Source organism: Periplaneta americana, chromosome 7 (assembly GCF_040183065.1).
Source record: "Periplaneta americana isolate PAMFEO1 chromosome 7, P.americana_PAMFEO1_priV1, whole genome shotgun sequence".
NCBI classification, from domain to species: domain Eukaryota; kingdom Metazoa; phylum Arthropoda; class Insecta; order Blattodea; family Blattidae; genus Periplaneta; species Periplaneta americana.
This window is the reverse complement of record NC_091123.1, coordinates 152,043,311-152,067,154: the sequence shown is the minus strand read 5'-3', so window position 1 is coordinate 152,067,154 and position 23,844 is coordinate 152,043,311. Positions and strand designations below refer to the sequence as shown.

The following is a 23,844-nucleotide window of genomic DNA, read 5'->3' as shown; positions in this document are numbered from 1 at the left end:
GGAGTAACGGTCAGCGCGTCTGGCCGCGAAACCAGGTCGCCTGGGTTCGAATCCCGGTCAGGGCAAGTTACCTGGTTGAGGTTTTTTCTGGGGTTTTCCCTCAACCCAATACGAGCAAATGCTGGGTAATTTTCGGTGCTGGACCCCGTACTCATTTCACCAGCATTATCACCTTCATATCATTCAGACGCTAAATAACCTAGATGTTGATACAGCGTCGTAAAATAACCTAATAAAATAAAATAAAAACCATAAATGTGTTTGTGCGCACCCATTTAAAAACTGAACCGAATAATTTGTCTATTTTCTATGTGAAATTTTGTCGATTCCATAGTCTCCCGTATTTTCTTAAAAAAAAGTTGGCAACCCTAGGTAGGTATTAATATTATTTATTTATTTGTCTAATGGCTAGTACATGATATTTACTATCATTGACTGAGGTGAAAAAACAAGAAAGTGGTGAATAAAACTACGCATTAAGTAATTAAAAACATTTGGGCTCTGGATGCCAAGACGATTGAGGTGTTTACTCAGGATGTCATTTTCACAAATTCTCATTGTTTAATTTACTCACTGACATTCCAGTCCTTGTTAGGAAAAGAATATTTTCAAGTTATTTGGTTTGGTATGCGTAGTGGCGTTCGGTAATTATATACATTTTCTTGAATCACTCAATTTTGGTATTTGTTTGAAGTAAATATTTGAATACATTCAATTAGGATTATAATTTTGAATAAATTCTGATTTCATATATTGGGAAAAGCTTGTAGTAAAGCATTCAAATAATTCATGTTTTCACTATAAACCATGAACTGCCAAATATATATCACGTAGAATTAGTCTGGTACAGTGGCGGCTCCTGCATATTTCTTAAGAGGAGGAAAGAAGTTAACAGCACGAAATGACACCTTCTTGAATGAAACATGCTACAAATTAGCCTACATGCATACATGTAAGACCAGGTAGTGTTGGGGTTGGCCTTCCCTTCTGTATAGCAATAATCTGTTCTTGTAAACTGAGTTTCCTAAATTGTCCAAAATATGTTTTCACTTCCATTCATTGTTGAATAATTGCGCAAATTAACAATTACAAGGAAATTCACAACCTCGTAGCATTTTTCGAGCATACTACAGCATCACACGTGTTGGAAGAGACTAGCTACTAACTCGTAACCGGAACCGTTTTACGGAAATGGGAATGGGTTATAATCTGAGGAAAGCGAGAACATTGCACTGACCCACGTGGTCTGTGTTGCCACATGTACATTTTACAAGTTCAGTATCACATCCTTTTGATGAATGTCAGTTCTTGTAAAGTCATACTATCATTACTGTTCAAAGCTGTTACTGAGTTTTTCTCTCTTCCTCTTCATTCTTGCTGCAGGAGAGGCCACTGATTTACTTTTTGTGATGCGCATTCTGTCTTTTAGCTCACTTATGTGAAAAGCAGGGATTGGAATGGGGTCACTTCGTAGGGAGTGTTTCAATTCCAGACTTCTTACAAAACCCATGTTGAACTCACTCACAGAGTATTCCAGTTTCTTTCTTGAGACGAACACTTCTTTAGCACACTTGTTCCAAATTACATGATGAAGACTCTCATTTGCATTCTGGGTCTTCCCTTTCACGCACCTTTCCAATATTGTATCAGAAGCCAATCTCTGATATATTGGCATTATCTTCGCCACAACTTGCTGGGTAAGCTTCACTTTTTTTTTTCTGATGTGTGTCAACACATCCTTCGGAGGACTGTCTGTTATACCAACACCAGGAATCAAGTCCCTTAGGGCAAGATTCGTGGCGCGGCTTTACATCTGTGGAGAGATAGTGATTCAGTGTACTATACACAGCAGCCTTCATTTTCTGCACATCAGGGATGTTGTTAGTTATGGCATTCCTGTAGTAACTGGTTAACATGTTGATAGTTCTCTTGGGGCAGTAAAGGCTTTTATCCTCTATTACTATGAACACCTTTCAGCCTGTCTCTCGCAACAACAAAATAATTCCTTTCAGTGCTACTGTAAAAAACCTCGGCATCTATTTCGACTCTAATATGAACTGGAATATACAAATCAGATATATCTGTAGAAAAGTTTTCTCTATCATGCATTCTTTGAAACGCCTGAAAAATTTCCTTCCTACTAAACTAAAACAAATTCTAGTACAGACCCTTGTAATGCCTCACCTTGACTATTGTGATGTTTTATATAGTGACCTAAGTGCTGAACTTTCTCAAAAACTTCAACGTGTACATAATGTCTACGTCCGATTTATTTTCAATATCCGCCGACATGATCATATATCGGAATATTTTCTACGACTCTCCTGGCTCCGCTTGCAAGATCGACGATTAGTACATTCTCTTTGCCTGCTATATCGAATTATACATGATTCCACACCCAACTACCTAGCCTCTCGGTTTACTCTCCTAGCTTCACATCATAATCGCAATACACGTTCACAGCACAATCTGTTGCTATCAATACCACGTCATCAGACATCTCTGTACTCAAGTTCTTTCTCAATAGCCATGGCCCGCTCATGGAATGCGCTGCCGTTGGAAATCAGGGGTAGTCTTAGTCCCCAGTTGTTTAAAATTAGGTTGTTTAGAAATATTTTAAATGCACAGAACTAGTTTTTAGGTATAATTTTTATTTATTATTATTACTATTATTATTATTATTATTATTATTATTTTATACAGTCATTACTTTATTTTTCCATTAACACTTATATCTAGGTAATTGTCATTGTCTCAATGTAACACGTGCTGTGCTGATCATACTAATTCTACTATTCCTTTAGTTGCGAGATTATATTCATATGTATTAATTCTTTTTTTTTTTTTTCTTTTAACTTAAACTTGTATACTAGAATGTATTTTTCTGATTGTGATTATGTATTCAGTCTCTTTTTTTTATTACACATATATTTTTTTTATTATTGTTATTTCAAAGTTAATACTGATTGTGTATATGTATTCAATCTCTCTTTTCTACATAATTATGTTTATTATTATTTTTAAGTTCATATTTGTATACCGGTATGTATTTTTTCTGTATGTGATTTGATCCTGGTTGATGGCCTTAACTCTGCCAGGGAAAATAAAACTATTATTATTATTATTATTATTATTATTATTATTATAGTGTCTATCTTCGAACTACCTTCCTTTCTTCCCCCAAGAGTGACCCCTTTCACACTCCACTCTTTCACCACATTCCGAAGAGCAGTATTCAGTCGCTTAGCAACATGATTAACACATTCATGTTTTTCAATTCTAAGTCCCTCTCCATACACTTTGATATCATTCAGATGGGCATGCGTTTTGGCATCACCGTCTGAGACCATTTGAGTATATCTCATCTGTCGCTCTGCAATGGAACGTTTCCATAGAACTTCTGCAGCATCTCTGTCCATTGCATTAGATGAACCAGAAAAATTCTTCTCACATTTACCTGATGCGACATGTCCAGCGTGCCATATATCATATTCAGGGGTATCCTTGCCAAGATCATGTTGAACTGTTGCACATTCCCCACAATACTTGGAAAGTACAGGGACATCATTTTATTTTTACTAACATTTTTAATATTAACCCTTCTATACCTTTAGAGAACCGGAAACACCGTTTGCTACCCCTTTCCACGACTGGAGTTCGATGATACTGGCGTAAAACACAAACACATCACTTTACTAGGTATAGGAGGGAAGAAAAGTAGTTCGTCCATTTACGTAAACTAGAAAATATCGCAAATTTGAGTTCGATAATTTTCATTAGGTTTTTATTTAATCAAAATGCAGTACTATATTAAGAATAAGTGTTTTTACTCACGAATTGAGCTATCCATTCGGACATATTCATTATGCAGTGTATATTATACTGTATACAGCACATTAGCGTACAATATACAGAATGAAGTTAAATTGAAAAATAATCATAATATGCATATTTAAACACATTTTTTAAAATGGTGGCCGTTCATTTCGATACAGGCTTCAGTTCTTTTGTGCATATTATCGCACTATAGACTATTGCATCTAATTCTAATTGCCAGTTTCGTCCTTCGTACTAGTAACTCATGTTGAAATAATTCTGTACCTACTCTATAAAAGAGTACCTTGCGTACTGTAAATTCAATGTTCACTTCTGCCCCACCCGCACAGATAAAATTACTCAGACATGCTATCTATTGTCCGTCCAAGTGGTTATGCCGCAGGATCGTAGAAAGGGGGGAAATCACGTGACAGTTAATTACTTAACGAGGCCCTTTTATTTAAGTTATTTTAAACAGTTGTACAATATTACGTAAACGTCCAATTCCTAACAGAAATTAATCTTTTCAGAAAAGAGCTAAGACAGCCCAGCTTTTACAGAGGGGCGTGCAGGTGGGGAAAATCGGGATGCGACGTAGGCAAACGAACAGTACCTGTGGTTCAATATTGAAAGCTCTTTCGTCACTGGAAAACGCGAACATATTTCTGGAACATACTATACTCACTAACTCAGTGCTGTTTACTATATGCAGCCTTAATTCTGTCTGGAGGACAGTTGGAACTTCATTAGTAGAAGGGGTGGGAGTGAAGTACATTCAAAAACTCAGGTACAATAAAAATTGAAGTAAAAATAAAATGATGTCCCTGTATATGAAAGTCTAACACTATCCCAGTCAGTACATCTATAACAATACCAATACCGTAGTTGCTCGTGTGACCTCGTTTATGCCAGGTTGCGTCATATGACACACATATATCAATGATTTCTTTGTTTCTTACATCAACATCAACTTCCTCATGGGCACGGCGAACTGTCTCAAAGGCCAAATTCAAAATTTCATTTTTTTTAATTTTCTCCTCTTCTAACAAACTGTTAAAGTACTCTGAATATGGCCTTACTCCCAATGAATTCATCCCTAGCACAGATGAAAATTTTTGCATTGCAGCATGACCTTTTCCTATGTCAAGGAATGCTTCTACCATCTTTTTATTCACTGCAAATGGGGGTCGCTGTGAGTTATCTTTTGAAATTCTAGGTGAGCTATATAAATTTGCTGCCACAGATTCACATGCACTACATTTCACAATCAATTTAGAAGAAAATCCTAATTTTTCAGCTATTTCAATTTCAATAGTTTTTTATTGGTTATTTTACGACGCTTTATCAACAGCTTAAGTTATCTAGCGTCTGAATGAAATGAAGGTGATAATGCCGGTGCTATGAACCCGAGGTCCAACACCGAAAGTTACGCAGCATTTGCTCATATTGGGTTGAGGGAAAACCCCGGAAAAAACCTCAACCAGGTAACTTGCCCCGACCGGGAATCGAACCCGGGCCACCTGGTTTCGCGGCTAGACGTGCTAACCGTTACTCCACAGGCGTGGACTTCAATAGTTTTACTGTTACATTCTGCACAAAGTAAATTTTTCACTATTTCATTGAAGACACTGGTATGCACTAATGTATATTCACAGTCACTGTACTCATTTTCATTCCCAGCCTCACAGAAAATGCATGTATTTTCTGTTCACTTCTACTTACAGGTACACATGTACTACCGGTATCATTTGATGCACCATGTTCTGAGGTTTCTGCTTCACTTACAGTACAAACTGGATTTTCTGCAGTTTTACTTAGTTTTTTTGGCATAAGCTAACTTACCTAACTTGGATTTCTTTGAAGGCCTCTTTTTTTGTTTTTTCTGTAAGTACCTAACCTCTCCATTCTGAATTCGGCCTACACACTACTAGTAACTAAAATAACACTAAAATATTACTAATGTACTCTATTGTTACTATTATGTCATACGAACACACTGAACTATGCGAAACACCACAAGAAAATAAAACTAACTCATGAAAAGTAAACACACGTGTGAGAATGCTGTTCAAATGTAAACAATGTTTCCAACAGAGGAAGTACAGGAATCAAATCTATTTTTATTTTACTTTCTAAAATACGTGAAATTCATAAATCATAGAAATATGATATATCTGAAATATACTGCAAATTTCATAACCAAATCAAAAGGTGTCGCGAAAAGTTTATGTTTTTGTAAATTGAATAAACAACTTGTTTTGACTAAAAGGCCTATGAGAAATTAAACCCTCAAGACAGTGAAAACTGCGTCTCAAACCGCCAATCAGTTACACAAGCGGCAAATTTAAAATTGCAACAATATGACTCAAAATATTAGAGATAACATTTGCAACGAAAGAATAGGCGTGGAGACTGCAGGAATTTAAAAGCCTAGCGGCACGCAGCGTCATTTAAATTCTGCGCTACAGACATTTAAAAATGGCGGAAAATAAAAAAAACCAGTACAGTCTCTTATAGTAAAAAGTATGTAGTATTTTTTAAGACATAAAACAAAAAATAACATTTTTCAACAAAAGTGTAACGTTGGCAGTACTGGCCCCTGGTATTTTAGCGGTTGAGTCTGAGGGTCATATTTTCTTCAGCTTGAAGTAGCAGATGCATTCCAGTAGACATTCCACATTGTTAGTGAGCTGGACCAGTTTCAAGAGTGTGGACGTGGTTGTGAGAAGTGAAAATCATGGACGTTCAATACGTGTAAGTACAATATAAATACCGGTAGCATTCAAAACACTCCATAAGTATTTTACTAATAAATAGGTCTTAACTGGTTTGCATATTGTATATTTGGTCTTCCTTCTTAAATTATTTCATATCAATTATCATTACGAACTCGCTCCTAATTCTGACTTAACGTAGGTCTAGCCCCTCATCAGTTGTATTATTGTTACTAATCTGTGACTAGTTATTTGCATTTCATGTTTTCTTCATACTGTAAATACTTTTGTTTTTGTTAATCGAGATTTACATGTAATATTTGGTTAATATCTTTTGTTTAGTATTGGATTATAACTGTTTAAATCTAAATACCATTATTATATGTATTACTACTGTTATTTTCATTTTATCTACTCTGTAATTACATTGTTGAGTGGATTAAATAAATAAATATCATCCCTTTAACCTTCATTATCTTTCTAACGAATATGTAATATGTATTAACAATGAGTCAAAGAAGAAATTTTAAATGTCAGTAATATAAATAACGCTTATGCAACAATGTCACTGGGCGTTTATAACATCCAGGCATGTATACGTGTATCATATTTTCTAAATGTTATGTTGTGCCTAATTAGAGAGCATAACCGTAAATTATATACAATCTACAATCATAGACATAAAAGTATGGTATATTTATATATAATTAAATTATTTACTTACATATATATATATATATATATATATATATATTTACTCCTATTTATTTATTCCAGTGATGGATTGACACTATCCGAGTTATTAGATATAATAGAAGCAAATGATGACGTAGGAAATAAAACTGAGGATATATTTATTGTGCCACCAGACGTCCATGTTGACACTGATGAAGATTCAGCAAATGAAGATGACGGAGGAATGATATATAATCTAACACGACGTCAGTTACGTGCTGCAGCTGAAATACGCTTAGCAAACAATGAAAGAATTGGAGGAGATTATGAACCATCTGAAATGTCTTGTAGTGTCGCCTCACTATCTGTACAACCTACACAGCAGCAGCTGCAACAACAACAACAACGACCTCAACAAGATACATGTAATTGGATTCAACAAAGTTTAGCCGCTTCTAGTATCTTCTTACCATCTTTGCAGTCTACAGAACAGCAGCAACAACAACACAACAACGACCTGAACAACAAGCGCCTGATTTGATTCAACAAAAAGTGACTGCTTCTAGTGTCTTCCCACCATCCATACAGCCTACACAGCAGCAGCAGCAGCAACAACAACAACAGCAACGTACGCAACAAGCACCTGATTGGATTCAACAAAGAAAAACTAGCCCAACTACATATGACTGGATCGAAGGTGATTTGAAACATAGTAATTTTTCATTTCCTCCTGCTGACTATACACGCTTTTCAAATATGTCATGTGTTGACTTATTTTAAGAGTTCTTTGATGATGAGACACTAGAATAAGCCACCAGCGTTGCTCAGTCGGTTAGGGCGCTTGCCTGCCGGTCTGAAGTTGCGTTCGGGCGCGGGTTCGATCCCCTCTTGGGCTGATTACCTGGTTGGGTTTTTTCCGAGGTTTTCCCCAACCGTAATGTAATCTATGGCGAATCCTCGGCCTCATCTCGCCAAATATCATCTCGCTATCACCAATCTCATCGACGCTAAATAACCTAGTAGTTGATACAGCGTCGTTAAATAACCAACTATGCACATTTTCTAACTGAAACGGATCCTCAAATTACCGTGTCAGAATTGCGGTGTTTCTTCAGTATTTTGATTCTAAGTGGGTATAATACTTTGCCTTCTAAAAGGATGTATTGGGAAACTCATGAAGATGTAAAAAATACCATGGTCAGCAATTCAATGAGAAGAAATCTGTTTCTCCAGATACAGAGGTTTTTACACTTTGCTGATAACACAGCACCGAATAGTGAAGATAAAGTGTGGAAAATTCGCCCACTTATGGATAGACTAAAGAAAAAATGCCTGGCAAATTTTGTACCTACTGAGGCTGTGTCTCAAAGCTCAAGTCCATACTACACACTAGTGACTAACTACTAGGTGACTTGTAAACTATACACTAGGGAGCTTTGGAAATGTATGCTTGAAACATGGCCTTCTTCATAGATTATTTTTCTAAAAACCATGACATCACGGTGCAGCACTAAATTAAGAAGGCAGTGTCCTAATGCAGTTTCATTACGAGTTATATGGGAAAGATGAGGGCTTAATATATTACAGTAATGTTTAAAACATTGTACAGAAGGTACTAACAATATCAGCGTTCAAAGTTAACGTGTTATTCTACATTATAGTTGCATTATTTCACTTCCAAAGTATTTTCAGATTTCATAACCCCATTTGCTGATGAGGTATCCATGTTTGTTTAGTGAACAAGTCATCAATCAAGCAAGCATTTTCGTTGACTAGCTACTACGGACTTGATTGCTATGCACTATGTAGCTTTGGGCCATGACTTCTGACGTCACATCCGGCTATTTAGTCAACAATCTAGTTCACTTCAGCTGAAAATGTAGCTTTGAGACACGGCCTGAATCATTATCTTACGATGAATCAATGATTAGGTACTATGGACGCCACGGTTGCAAACAATTTATACGTAGCAAACCCATAAGGTATAAAGTGTGGTGTCTAAATACTAGTGTACCCTTCACCATTTACATGGACAACTTGTTTACAGGAGTGAATTTATTTGCTTACCTGAAACATTTAGGATATGGTGTAGTTAGCACCATAAGAGAGAACAGAGTACCAAAGTCATGTCCATTACCTGATAAGAAAGCTTTGTCCAAGGAAATCAGGGGCAAGTTTCAGCATATTATTGAACACAACAATGGTATTATTTTTGTGAGATGGATAATTCTATTGTTACAATTGCATCAAACAGCACTGGACTTGCCCCAAATGGAAATGTGAAGAGGTACTCACTGAAAGACAAGAAGAATATTATGGTACCTCGTCCAGACAGTATTGCAAAATACAATTGTTACAGTCAAAATGAAAACTGACCAAGTGCAAAAAACAAAGTTTCGAGAAAACTAAAAAAAATTGTATATTATTCGGATTTATGTGAATAATTACCTGAAAATATTACAAGTACAACTTATTGACATACAGTTTACTATACTAAAGTAGAATTAATTCTTACTTGCTCACATTTAGATATATAGTATAATTTATATTCCTTTTTTAGGTCAGTTTTCACTTTGACAAAAGTTTTTAGCATACATTTTCACAAAAAAAATAAGTAATCATTCATTGTTTGTACATGGAATTTTATTTTAAGCTTTATAGTGATTACTGAAACTCCAGAACGTTTAACTACAGTACAAAAGTTTGAAATGAATGGAAAATTAGAGAACAATATTAGATCCTTCAGACAACATTATATTATTGTCTCTTTATATTACTCGTCACCTTCACTGTTGTCACTTTCTGATACGTTGCCAGCAGTATTAGCACCAGTTGTTTGAATATGATTGTAGAAGTCAATATGTTGTGGTTCCATGTACTTAAAAGTTTCCGTATGTCAGACATTTTTTCTGCTTTTACTCGGATCCCAAATGGTAGTACGTGTATTTGCTGTTCCGGAAATCTTAGATCACAAAGTTTCACTTTATTCCGAAGAAGGCAGAATTTGCTCCAAACATTGGCATTAGCCACTTCTGAAACTCTAACTGTTAATGATCTAGTTTCATATTCAGATCTCTTATATTTCGTAACTCTGAACTTTTGTTTGCAGCTTGTTACAGATTTTTTAAAGTACTGCTGCAGAAACTCTGAAAAGTTGTAAAATTTAATGCTGTCAAAAGAAGTGACGTCATACTTCTCCCGGAACAAATTTACCCACTGATCTGGAACAAACACACATTCTTGGCTGTGCTTTATTTTTGCAAGATGTGAAAAATCAGAATCACACGGTAGGAATGAATGTCCTCTTGTTGGGAATGTATGGTAAATCTTTTTAAACTGGCCACTATTCACCAAGACTTGCAGAAAGAACACCATCGTATTGTTTCTGTTTTGCCCGGTACACGCATCACTAAAGAGGTACAGAGTATCAACTTGTGGTCCAACATGTTCATTGATGAATGTTAACAAACAACTTAATACGTCATTAACGCCATGGCCAGAATCAGTTTCGGGCCAACAGAAGAAGAATGGCTTCTCGATACTATGCTGATGAATACCGAGAGTGTAGAGCCATAACTGTCTTAGATAAAATATTTCATTTACTCCTATCTTCGGTACCGGAACATGTTTGCATGAAATCAAACGAGATGGTTTCAACATTATTTCTATCCTTTGCAAGTGCTTTACATTTCTCAAGAGATTTGTGAAACCAGTTAGCTCTTTCCTTATGAATTTTCAACTGTGTTGTATACTGTGCTTTCATATATGCATTTTTTTCGACATTTGTTTTGTTTGAAATTTCCATACAGGTGTTGCATATGTCACTTTTAGGTTTACCAAATTTGTATCCAAAGTTGCTTTGGAAGTAAGATCGGTAGACATAATACTTTGGGGGACAACAGATCTTATTCCTATCAGTACCTTTCATTATTGCTTCATAACAGCATGGATATTTGTCTTTCAGGAAAGCACGATGCATTGAACTAATGGTCAAATCTCCTGAGAGATAATATACATCTCTTGAGCTATAGTGTGCCTTTCTTACAGGATATCTATACTAATAATAAATCTGTAGCCGAAATTTTTCTGGTAATTTTCGATTTTCCAAAAATAATTGGTCCTAACATATATAATTAACCACCCTGAAACCGAAAATCGCTTTTTTGACATTTTTGTTTGTATGTCTGTCTGTCTGTCTGTATGTATGTTTGTTTCCTTTTCACGCGATAATGGCTGAACCGATTTCGATGAAAATTGGAATATAAATTAAGTTCGTTGTAACTTAGATTATAGGCTATATGGCATTCAAAATACGTTATTTAAAAGGGGGGTTATAAGGGGGCCTGAATTAAATAAATTGAAATATCTCGCTTATTATTGATTTTTGTGAAAAATGTTACATAACCAAAGTTTCTTTAAAAATGATTTCTGATAAGTTTTATTCTCTGAAAAATTTTGATAGGACTGATATTTAATGAGATAAATGAGTTTTAAAATTAAAATAACTGCCGTCTAAGGCAGTGTATTGAAATAAAAAACAAATGACTTCGTTTATAAGGGGCCTTGGACACAACAATCGAAAGCTATGAAACATAGCCTACAGACAATGTTTCTGTGTTTGTATGAAGTAATATCAGAAGCTAAATTAACCGATTTGTATAATTAATTATTATTTCATCATTGGAAAGTGTAGCTTCTCTGGATGGACATAATGCTATAATGTTATTACAGTAACTTTTGAGTGAATTGAGGACAGGTAAGATTAAAATAGCTTCTTAGGCACAGAAAACTTGATAGGTTATTCTGTATATTCATTTCCTTTATTTCTTATAATAATGTTTATGAACATATTCATTTTTATCTCAGAGAATTAACGAACAACGAGAGTGTATTGATTTAGTATGCAGTAATAGTACGTTAGCTTAGCAATCCATTATTTTATAATTCAAATGTTAACTATGCTCAATTGAATCGTGTTAAAATACATAAAATACATATGCAATAAATGCAATGCAAAAAAATTGGGTAATGAGCCAAGCAGATTATGTTGCGCTGTTGTAAAAGTTGTTCCTCCTGAGATTCAAGAGCTCCCACAACAAATTAAAAACTTTCTAATTCGAGTACATCCGTTATCAACACACTTTTTCATAATATAATATAATATAATATAAACATAATAATAAATCTGTAGCCAAAATTTTTCTGTTAATTTTCGCTTTTCCAAAAATAATTGGTAATAACAATTAAGAAACATGTTAAAGGAATTGTCATTGCACCAAATGAGTGATCTCTGGATCAAAATGATCGCATTTTAATATTTTAAATACAATTTAAATTAAGTAACATATTAAACGATTTATCCTTCTATCAAACACGAATGTTCCCTGGATCAAATGTTCTATTTTAATTATGTAATTCCTTTATATTTATTTCTAACGGGTGCAGCAGAGCACACGGGTATGGCTAGTGATGCAATATGATCATGAATTAGCTTCAACATATCTGAATCATAAGCATGAGGCTTGTTAGTATTGTGATGCTCGAACCCAGGTATACCTGCAATTACCCAGGTACACCTGTAATTAAGCTTACCTGTATTAGTATTGATCACCTGGCCTTAAGCGTGGGCCTCTGGCCTTGCAGTTCGTTTAAGGATTATCCTTGATGTTAACCCACCTTGAACCTGACACTTAAAATTTGTAACATTAGAAAGTAAGAGAAGATTACAGTATTGTATAGTTAACTTGTATTCTTTTTATTTGCAATTTATTTAGTTTATTGGCATTACGTGACTTCTGTACTTTGATATTACAAAGGAAGAAGCGCACCTATATCCTGTTTGTCATAAGAAATTACTGTATTTTTGCTCTTTTATGTAAAGTCACTATACCACAACTCATCCTGTTTACAGGATATCTTGTCATGACCTTATAAGGGATCGATGATATTTCAATGGTGAACAACCAATTGTAAAGCTATCTTCTTTCTGAAGTTCCAACCCCAAGCTAGAATCTTAACCAATCAGACGTTGTTATTTCGGGCGTATCCCTTTTTATAATTACTATAAAACCCCATGAATCTGGCTCATCACTCTCAATCGGCGGTACTTGGAAGAGACTACATTACGCTACTCCAGAGCCAGGAGGAGGGTGCAGACTATAGCTCAGAAGGTTCTCCAACGCCACGAATATTCTAAGTCCGAATATTCCCTTCACCACTTAGACGAATTCAGAGCTTGGCTACAAGAACGGGAGATGGCAATTCTACAACTTATATGTAAGTGGAAATTGTCCGTACTTGCTTAGCCAGATTCAGACTTTCTTTAAGGAAGGAACTTACGAAAGAAGTTAGCAACTTTTTCACTATACTAATGTATAATTTTTTCAAATTATGTTTTATTATATTATATTCAGCATTATGTTTATTTTATTGTGTTTACTTATTATTGCAAGCGTGAAGCTGCAATTTGTGTGTTGAATAACCAACTCCTTTAAAATCTGTTCTTTTCCCGCTCCTTGGGATCCTCAGCAGTGATTATAGGATTGATAATTCGTTCACCTGGACTACCTTATCATCCCCTACTTATCCGATTCCCGGGGGCACGACATTTGGTGGCAGCGGTGTCAGATTTTAACAGGGGGTGGTTTATGTGTTTATTTTATTTATGTTTTATTTGTGTTTTTGAATTTTTATTAGTTGTTGTTTTGAATTTATTATCTAATGTGGTTGCATTGATTTAATTTTGTATGGCTTGTTTTCAATGTTGTTCGGGTGTATCCGAAGGTGATACAGAATTTACCGTCCTTTTTGTACATGTAATTGGGGTATCGCATCCTTTAGCTTTGGAAGGATCAAGCAATTACGCCCAAAGTTTAGTTGAGACATTTTTTAGAAAACATACTAATATTAATACGAATTTAATTCAAGAGCATCGTATGAAATTTGTTGCTTTGAAGGCAGGATCTCGCCTTGATATTGCCTTTGCAGGTAGACCGTTTAAAACTTTTAAGACACCAGCGTTAAAAACATACCGTTACGAACATTCGCAAGGGTTAGAGGTAATTTTCGAAGTAGACATACGACTAGTTATACGCTACGTACCACCAGAATTCGACTACCCTATTTTGGAAATCGAACGTACGGACTATCTTCCCCAGTATTGCCAGAGTGGTGAGTTTAGCGACGAATTGATAGCAGGATCGAGGGTGTCAATGCGCACATAAGCTGGTTGGGAGGAATTGAGTCAGCATAATAGCTCAAACCCCACCAACAAGCGTAGGTACACAGACCACGTAACTGTTGAACAGATGACCAGTAGACAGCAGCGTTGAATCCATACTTGACGAGTGGGAAGGTATCCATTAAATAACTAGTGTAATCAAATACCAACAAGATGCCGCAAGGAAACGATCCACCTGCATTAATTTCCAAAGACTTAAGCGTAACCAAATTAGTAGAGCCATGGAAAGGGGACTCGTATAGTATACCAGTTACCAGTTTCTTTGACCAAATTGAAAGAATTACCACCATGGGACGACTTACAGATAAAGATGCAGTTCAGATTGCCATATTGAAATTGCGAGGCACAGCGAGAACATATTATGACACCACACCTGAATTACAAGCAGTAGATATTTCTTTTAAAGACTTCAAGGAAAATTTTATTGCTAGATTTAAAGATAAGAGATCGATGCAATATCACTACTTAAAATTACAAAATGCCATGCAAGAAAAGCACGAATCACCAGAAGAATTTTGCGACAGAGTGCGAAGACTAAGCTTAAAGACAATAGTGCATGATCAGGATGCCAATACTAGAGAGATTTTGAAGCAGGAAGCAGATAGGCGATTAGTTGCCGCATTCATACATGGTTTACGTGGAACTGTTGGTCGAGAAGTTAGATTTCAGGCACCCACTACAATTGATAATGCGCTACGAATAGCGAATCAAGTGTATCAAACGGAAAAGGATGAAGGTGCATCCGTTTTGAAGGAGCAAAAAGATAAGAAATTGTTTATGGTTCAAGCCCAAGCAGGGAACAGACAACAAAATTCGGGTAATTATCAAGCATGGAGCAACAACCGCAGATATGAGCCGAATTTCAACAGGGGATTCGCTCGCGGTCGAGATGTACGACCCGGGGGAAATTATACTAGGGGACAGTATAACGGGTCAAGGGGGCGAGGGTTAGCTCCGGGACGTGGAAATTCAAATAGTAACCGATCGAGCATCCAATGTTACAACTGTGGGATTATGGGTCACTATCAACGGGACTGTAGGAAGGGATCAGAGGGGCATCCGCGACAGTACCCAAACGGGATAGGTCCTACGAAGAAAACCCCGTCGTAGGAGCCGAATTACAGTCACACTCAGTTCTGGTAGCGCCGTCTGCTTTAAACGAGGTAGTTAGCGAGCCTCGGGTAGACTTAGAAATAGAGGGGAAAATTTGGGAATTCGTTGTGGATACCGGCGCCACAGTATCATTAATTAAACCCACAGTAAGCTCAGCGCTAATTACAGAATCTGATGTAGTGATCAGGGGTGCAAACGGGCAAAAGGTAAAAACATTTGGAACCCAGACGGTCAAATTCCTTATGGGAAGTGAGCAATTTGAATTTAAATTTGTGATAAGCGACATACGAATCAGCGCCGCAGGCATCATAGGGATGGATTTTTTGCGCTATGTTGGTGCGCGTATAGACGTCCAGTCGAACTCCTTGGTAATAGGCAGGCAAACTGTGACATTGATCAACACTGATCTACAATCGTGCAATGTCGCATCAGTGTCTGGAAAATCGGGTTCTGTGTCTGCAATGGCCTCGCAGTCATCGACTCACGATCAGCTTGACTGGAGCGGACCTATCTTGCTAGCCGAGTCCGTTGTCTTACCACCACATACAGTAAAAATAGTCCGAGGTAAGGTTATGGGACGCCATAATCTTAGTTGTAACCCAAAGACCTCTCAAGTGCTATTGGTAGAACCAACCAGTGATCAGGATGGGCTACCTGGAATTCATGTAGCACGCAGCATTAGTCAACTTGGTAATTTTAGGACAATTGTCAATGATGCTCGGGGACATAGTTCCCTTGTGGATGATCACGGATCGGGATACGTTCGAAAAGTCTCCATGAATGGCCAGAAAAATTGTGATCGTAATAAAAGTAATAATTGTGTTCCTCATTGTAATGCAAGTGGCCAAGAAAATTTCCCTACCAACATAAAAGGTCTTTCCCAAAGCAAAAACCCCTCACCGGATAAATTAGTCGGTTCGGACGAACAATCCCTTATGATACTGTCTGTGAATGGTGCGGCAGAGTCGGCGTTTGCAACTGGAAAGTTGGACGACCGACCGGTGCTGAATAAGGAGACTATAATTCCCGTGAATAGTCAAGGTCAAGTTAGGCAGATAAATAATTGTGAACACCAGTTGTGTGAAAGTTCAACATTTGATGATAATGGTGAGGTTTTATTTTGCTCACGATCGTCAGAACAGGGGGTGAATGTAGGGTTGAATAGAGAACTAAAATTAGAGGAAAAATTAGTTATGGAAAACGCACCACATGAAGCTGTTAATGTATTAAAGTGTGAGAAAATTTTAGGTTACGTACCTATTCAAATTGTTAATTTTTCGCCCGAACCTGTGAGTTTAGTCAAACACCGTGTTATAGGAGAAGCTAGTGTAGCAAACCTAGGTGTTGATCAAGAATCAGAAATCGCTAATGAGATGAATAACAGTAATAGGACCGTGAATATGATTGACCGGGAAACAAAGCGAACATGGAACACAAATCGACGTAGGGCTAAAGACAATTATGTACCAGAATTATGGGAATTTGAGAAATTTTTAGATGAAAAATTAGGGCACTTACAGGGCAAAGATAGGAGACTTATGATAGCCGTCTTACGAAAGTATAAGCATTTGTTTTACGTCGAAGGAAGTCCAGAAATAGGCTGTGCTAGTGAAGTGAAGCATTCCATAAATACCGGAGATGCTTTACCAGTGAAGAAGAATCCTTATAGAATTCCCCACGCGTTAAAATCGGTGGTGGAAGAACAAATTAATGACATGTTAGATAAGAAAATTATTGAACCCAGTACTTCACCATGGGCAAGTCCTATTGTACTTGTACCCAAGAAATCTCAAGATGGAACTGTAAAGCACAGATTGTGTATTGATTATCGGGGATTAAATGCCGTTACAAAGTCAGATGCTTATCCCCTCCCTAACATTGTAGAGACGTTAGATTCTCTAGGGAAATGTAAAGTATTTTCTGTATTGGATCTGGCTTCTGGTTACTTGCAAATACCAATTGATGAAAAAGACAAAGAGAAAACTGCTTTTACGTGTCACATGGGACACTATCAGTATAATAGAATGCCTTTCGGCTTGCAGAATGCTCCCAGCACGTTTATGAGATGTATTGATTTCCTATTAATGGGCCTGAAAGGGACCATTTGTTTGGCTTATCTTGATGATATCTTGATAATGAGTGAAGATATCGCCACTCATGTGAAGAATTTAGAAAAGGTGTTTGTAAAATTGCAAGAAATTAATTTCAAAATTCAGCCATCTAAGTGTACTTTTGCAACGGATCAGGTTGAGTACCTAGGTCATATTGTATCGCGAGAAGGTGTGAAGCCCGATCCACAGAAAATCAAAGCCATTCGGGACTATCCGCAACCAAGATCAGTTAGAGATATTCGTTCTTTTGTAGGCTTAGCATCCTATTATCGACGACACATCCCTAATTTTGCCGCTATTGCTAAACCTTTAACAATGTTAACTAGGAAAGATGTTGAATTTAAATGGGGGACTAGTCAGGAAGAAGCCTTCCGAGAACTAAAGGCAAAATTAAGTACAGAACCATTGTTGAGTTATCCTGATTTTTCATTACCGTTCATTGTAACTACAGACGCATCACAGGAAGCCGTAGGCGCTGTCCTATCACAGAAAATAAATGGAGAAGAGAAACCAGTTGCTTATTGCAGCAGACAGTTGAATGCCGCTGAAAGAAATTATAGCTGCACTGAAAGGGAACTTCTTGCAGTCATTTTTGCTACGAAGCAATTCAGATGTTATCTGTACGGGAGAAAATTTACTCTCCACACAGATCACGCAGCCCTCAGATGGTTACTTAACTTAAAAGATCCGAGTTCGAGGCTCACTAGATGGAGTCTACGACTAGCGGAGTTTGATTATGAAGTGATTCACAAACCAGGCAAAAAGTTACCTCATGCAGACGCCTTAAGCCGACATGTTGGTATTGTGACCTCAGACTCAGAATTTAATTTAACCGAAGAATTGATTTTGTCAGAACAGTTAGCCGATGATCAGCTGATTAGGTTAATTGAATTTGATGACTTCCATAAAGATAATAATGGGTTATTGTGTAGGCATTCCCCTGCACACGGGATACAAGTTGTCATTCCGCGTTCGCTAATAGCAACAGTGATAAAGCATTATCACGATAATACTTTTATGGCTCATCAAGGTACCAAGAGGACTATTGCAGCCATAAAACTTAAGTATTGGTGGCCGACCATGAGTAGTGACATTCAAGAGTATATAGGCTCATGTGATAAGTGTGCTAAACGGAAAATTGGAAAATCTCAAAGAGCACCATTAGGAGATGCGGTAGCAGCCGACGATTTCATGGATACTGTATCGCTGGACATTGTCGGACCTTTACCTACTACAGAATCTGGGAATAAATACTTATTAACTTTTGTTGATCATTTCACCAGATTTTGTGAGGCTATCCCTATTCCGGACCAAAGTGCAGAGACAGTCGCAAAAGAATTTGTGACCAAAATTATAGCACAATGGGGGACACCCAATCGCTTGTTGACTGATCAGGGAACCCAATTCACTTCAAAATTATTTTCTGAAACGTGTAGATTATTGATGATTAAGAAAATTCAGACTACCTCGTACCATCCACAAAGTAATGGAGTATGCGAGAGGATGCATAAATTATTAGTTGATATGTTATCACATTATGTTCATAAAGATGGGAAGAATTGGGATAAATTTGTACCCTATGCTATTATGGCGTATAGAGCCACACCACATACAGTAACTACGTTTAGCCCATATTATTTAGTTTTTGGCCGACATATGAAGTTACCCATTGAAGATCGCTTCATTCAAGTAAAACGAAATTTGGGAAGAAAACAAAATTCTTATGATTCCTATGAGGCACATGTGAAACTATTAGCAGATAGAATTCGAGTTGCATCTCAAGTAGTGCGACAACAATCCAAAAGGGGTCATGAACAGTCCAAAGCTCACTATGACAAGCGAGCAAGGGAGCGCGAATTTAATGCAGGAGACATAGTATATCTCTATGACCCCGTAGCTTCCAGAAGTAAAGCTAAGAAATTCGCATATCATTGGACTGGACCATTTGAGATAATTGAGAAATTATCTAACCTGGTTTACACCGTCAAAATTAGTGAAGAGAAATGTATAAACGTTCACATAAATAGACTTAAGGAATGCAATAGCAGACATATGTCAAGTAATGATGCTACGGTAATAATAAGCCCGCCTAGCATAACGAGTGAAGAAAGAAATGAGGAAACCCCAGAACAAAATATGGAGCCCGCTAATGATGAATTATCAGAGACAGCCAAGAAGAAGCAAAAGGCAGTAAATAAACGTTGTGACGATAGTGATAAAGATTGGGAGCCGGGGACCTCTGTTAGACGTCAAAATAAGGATAAAGAAACTATTACTAGCCCATATAAATTACGCGATCGAGGAAATCAGCCTAGAAAGTATACTTTTGATTCAGATGAGGAAATTGATGATGTACAAGATGATAATGGTGAAACCAATGTAGCAAATAGTGAATTAAATAATGAACCGAGTCACGATCAGGTAGATATTACCGAGGAAGTTAATATAGTGCCGTTTAATAATGCAGCATTGCAATATCCCTTACGTAATAGGTTACGACGCATATGTGAGGATGTAACGGAGTAGAGCACATTTTGGAGTTGTGTATGATGTAACATTCCATGCATGATGTAGTTGGGACTATCGTGCTGGCCGGTAGAGTTCGCCTGAATAATACTCAGCCGCAGCATCGAGCCAAATTATTTTTGAAATTTAATTTTAAATTTTATATGTCCATTTCTACGATTGATATTAACCTATCGAAATTTGTTACTTTTGCTCTAACTCCATGTAATAAGAATGTTATAGGAAACGCGCTTAGGCCCCTATAACCGTAAAGAGTTCTGAATACTCGGTTAGGATTTAAATAAATATAGTATATCTATATTTTAGGTATAAGTAAGTACAGTAGCTTGTATTTTGTTTTTACAGTGCTTGCCGTTTGTTTTACAAGGACACTTACGAAGGACTCAAGACAACCAGACGCAGACTTGGCCTTAGACAAGGGGGCAGTGTTTTTGAAAGATCGAGACGTCCTTCTGACAGGCGACAAGTGGACCATAGTCGTAAACATTAACTTAGAGGTATACCGTAATCTAATTGTACGAATCCGGGAAATATTAGAAGAAGCTAGACAAGAGATTCCTAGAATAATGTTCGGACGATTGACTGTGCTATGGACCGAACTAGACAGAGTTGGGGACATAGTAGATAACCTAGCAGATGAACTACTAGATATAACAAAACTTTTACCAGAACCAGATACAAGTTTTCAATTACAGGTATCCTCAGTACAAGATCAAAATCGGACACGACGAGGACTTATAGATGTGGTAGGCTATACATTAAAGTATCTATTCGGAACTATGGATTCTCGGGACTTACATAATATTAACCATGTAATAGATCAGTTGCAGGGATTTCAACAAAAGATATTACACGTAGAAGAACACCAATTAACTTGGATTAAAACGTTAGACCAAGAAACCCATTTGAATGCTCAAAACACTATCAAATTAGCAGAAGTATTAAGAGACTCTATTTCAAACTTTTCAATAGGATTAAGTAGAGTACAGACAGATGTACGCGACGTCCAACAATTAATTAAGAAACAGACTACTTATAGTGCTATGATTCGAGAAGTAGAAATGGCAGTATTTGAAATAAAAACTTGCCTTGCACAGACATTAACCGCGTTGGATATGACATCTTTAGGCAAATTATCCACGTCATTAATCCGACCCCATAACTTATCAGATATTTTACAACAAGTTTCATTAAAATTGACCTCAGGGACATCTATGATAACTACGACTACCGTTGAGGATATGTATATTTATTACGATTTAGCCACAGTACATGCAGCAGCCACATCAGATAGTATTAGACTATTCATTGATATTCCATTAAAAGCAGCAGATCGTCATTTTGAATTATATCAATTACATCCCTTGCCTTTCTTCCATAAAACTCTCCAAAAACATATGGTTATTGACATACAAGAAACATATCTGGCTGTATCAGAGGACCGACAATTTTTCACAACCTTTTCTGATGTTATGCTAAGTAAGTGTGTAAAGAGTTATTTCACCATCTGCCCTTCCGATTATACATTGTATAGGCAAAACCAGCCCAGCTGTGCTATAGCCTTGTTTCTTGGTAAGGCAGAAGCCATAAGAGAACATTGTAGCAGGTTGATTTTGAATCACCCATTTCCAGCTGTGTGGATACGTTCACCAGATCACCGGTTCTGGGTCTATAGTCTGTATCAACCCACAGAGGTAACACTACGTTGTTATACCCCTGGCTTTGAGTATACAGCTTCCGAAAACAAAGTCATGAACTTAAAGTTGGAGAACACCGGTATAATTAGTAACAGCTCTACCTGCTACATCCATTCTGAATCATTTAAATTATTTCCACATTCTTCAGGAAGAAGCGAATTTAACCTACGCACTAATTTGCATATAGTATTGCCGGACATCAAAGACTTGCTAAATAGTGACGAAGAAAATGTACTAATTAATAAATTACCACAAGCTATGTCAGATGAGGCAATAATGACATTGAATACAGTGATAGCAAAAAGTGAAGCTGTTCAATCGAGACAAAATTTCGACGTATCAGGTCTTACTTCAGAATTAAAAGGTAAGCCTAATAGCTCCGAAAAAGCAACAGTAAATGTGTTTTTAATTACTATAGTGGCTTTAATGACATTGACGTTATTGGTTGTAGTATTTAAACGGAAGTTATTGAGTTGCTTCCAGCACGCACGCCAGCGTTACTCAGTTCTCACAGATCCAAGGCCGACACCACGTGCTCGACGTCAGGCGCAACGGAACGAGGTAGCAATGAACCTCGACGAGCTAAACGAAGAGGAAGTAACAACATCGGATCCGGACCCGAAGGAGCAACAGGCCGCTTCGAACCGGGGATCCGCCCAATTGTTTGTACGCCACTAACGTCCGTCAACAAGTACAAGATAAAGAAGTCAGATATGTAAAGCAAGTTGCCTGAAGACATTTTGTATAAGTATAATTAGTTTATTTCACAGAGGAAGTGGTGATATGACGACTACTAAAGACATTTTAATAATTAACAGTCTGACCACATCCTGTTGAAACTTGGGAACCTAATGATAATTCCCAGGCTTTTGATGTTTACTAAGATTATCATTTGAGTTTTGTATGTTTTATTGTAACCATTTTCTTAAAATGTTTGTTTGAGTATACCCAAACATTTTGAAAGGTGAGAGTAATGTGATGCTCGAACCCAGGTATACCTGCAATTACCCAGGTACACCTGTAATTAAGCTTACCTGTATTAGTATTGATCACCTGGCCTTAAGCGTGGGCCTCTGGCCTTGCAGTTCGTTTAAGGATTATCCTTGATGTTAACCCACCTTGAACCTGACACTTAAAATTTGTAACATTAGAAAGTAAGAGAAGATTACAGTATTGTATAGTTAACTTGTATTCTTTTTATTTGCAATTTATTTAGTTTATTGGCATTACGTGACTTCTGTACTTTGATATTACAAAGGAAGAAGCGCACCTATATCCTGTTTGTCATAAGAAATTACTGTATTTTTGCTCTTTTATGTAAAGTCACTATACCACAACTCATCCTGTTTACAGGATATCTTGTCATGACCTTATAAGGGATCGATGATATTTCAATGGTGAACAACCAATTGTAAAGCTATCTTCTTTCTGAAGTTCCAACCCCAAGCTAGAATCTTAACCAATCAGACGTTGTTATTTCGGGCGTATCCCTTTTTATAATTACTATAAAACCCCATGAATCTGGCTCATCACTCTCAATCGGCGGTACTTGGAAGAGACTACATTACGCTACTCCAGAGCCAGGAGGAGGGTGCAGACTATAGCTCAGAAGGTTCTCCAACGCCACGAATATTCTAAGTCCGAATATTCCCTTCACCACTTAGACGAATTCAGAGCTTGGCTACAAGAACGGGAGATGGCAATTCTACAACTTATATGTAAGTGGAAATTGTCCGTACTTGCTTAGCCAGATTCAGACTTTCTTTAAGGAAGGAACTTACGAAAGAAGTTAGCAACTTTTTCACTATACTAATGTATAATTTTTTCAAATTATGTTTTATTATATTATATTCAGCATTATGTTTATTTTATTGTGTTTACTTATTATTGCAAGCGTGAAGCTGCAATTTGTGTGTTGAATAACCAACTCCTTTAAAATCTGTTCTTTTCCC

At 36.9% G+C, this 23,844-nt stretch overlaps 1 protein-coding gene across 8 annotated transcripts in view; it reads right to left on the bottom strand.

Annotated features, from left to right (window-relative positions):
- LOC138703608 (uncharacterized) overlaps nt 1-23,844 on the bottom strand; it is a 45,804-nt gene that overhangs the window by 3,751 nt on the left and 18,209 nt on the right. For 6 of the 8 annotated variants that reach the window (XM_069831640.1, XM_069831636.1, XM_069831638.1 and 3 more), the window contains one exon: nt 9,287-10,426. The exons of 1 other annotated variant lie outside the window; for it this stretch is intronic. In XM_069831640.1, coding sequence (XP_069687741.1) covers nt 9,963-10,426 — 464 coding nt within the window. In that variant the 3' untranslated portion in view covers nt 9,287-9,962. Of the gene's footprint in view, nt 1-9,286; nt 10,815-23,844 lie in introns of those variants that run through there. One more of the 8 variants, XR_011333213.1, reaches the window with a different exon arrangement.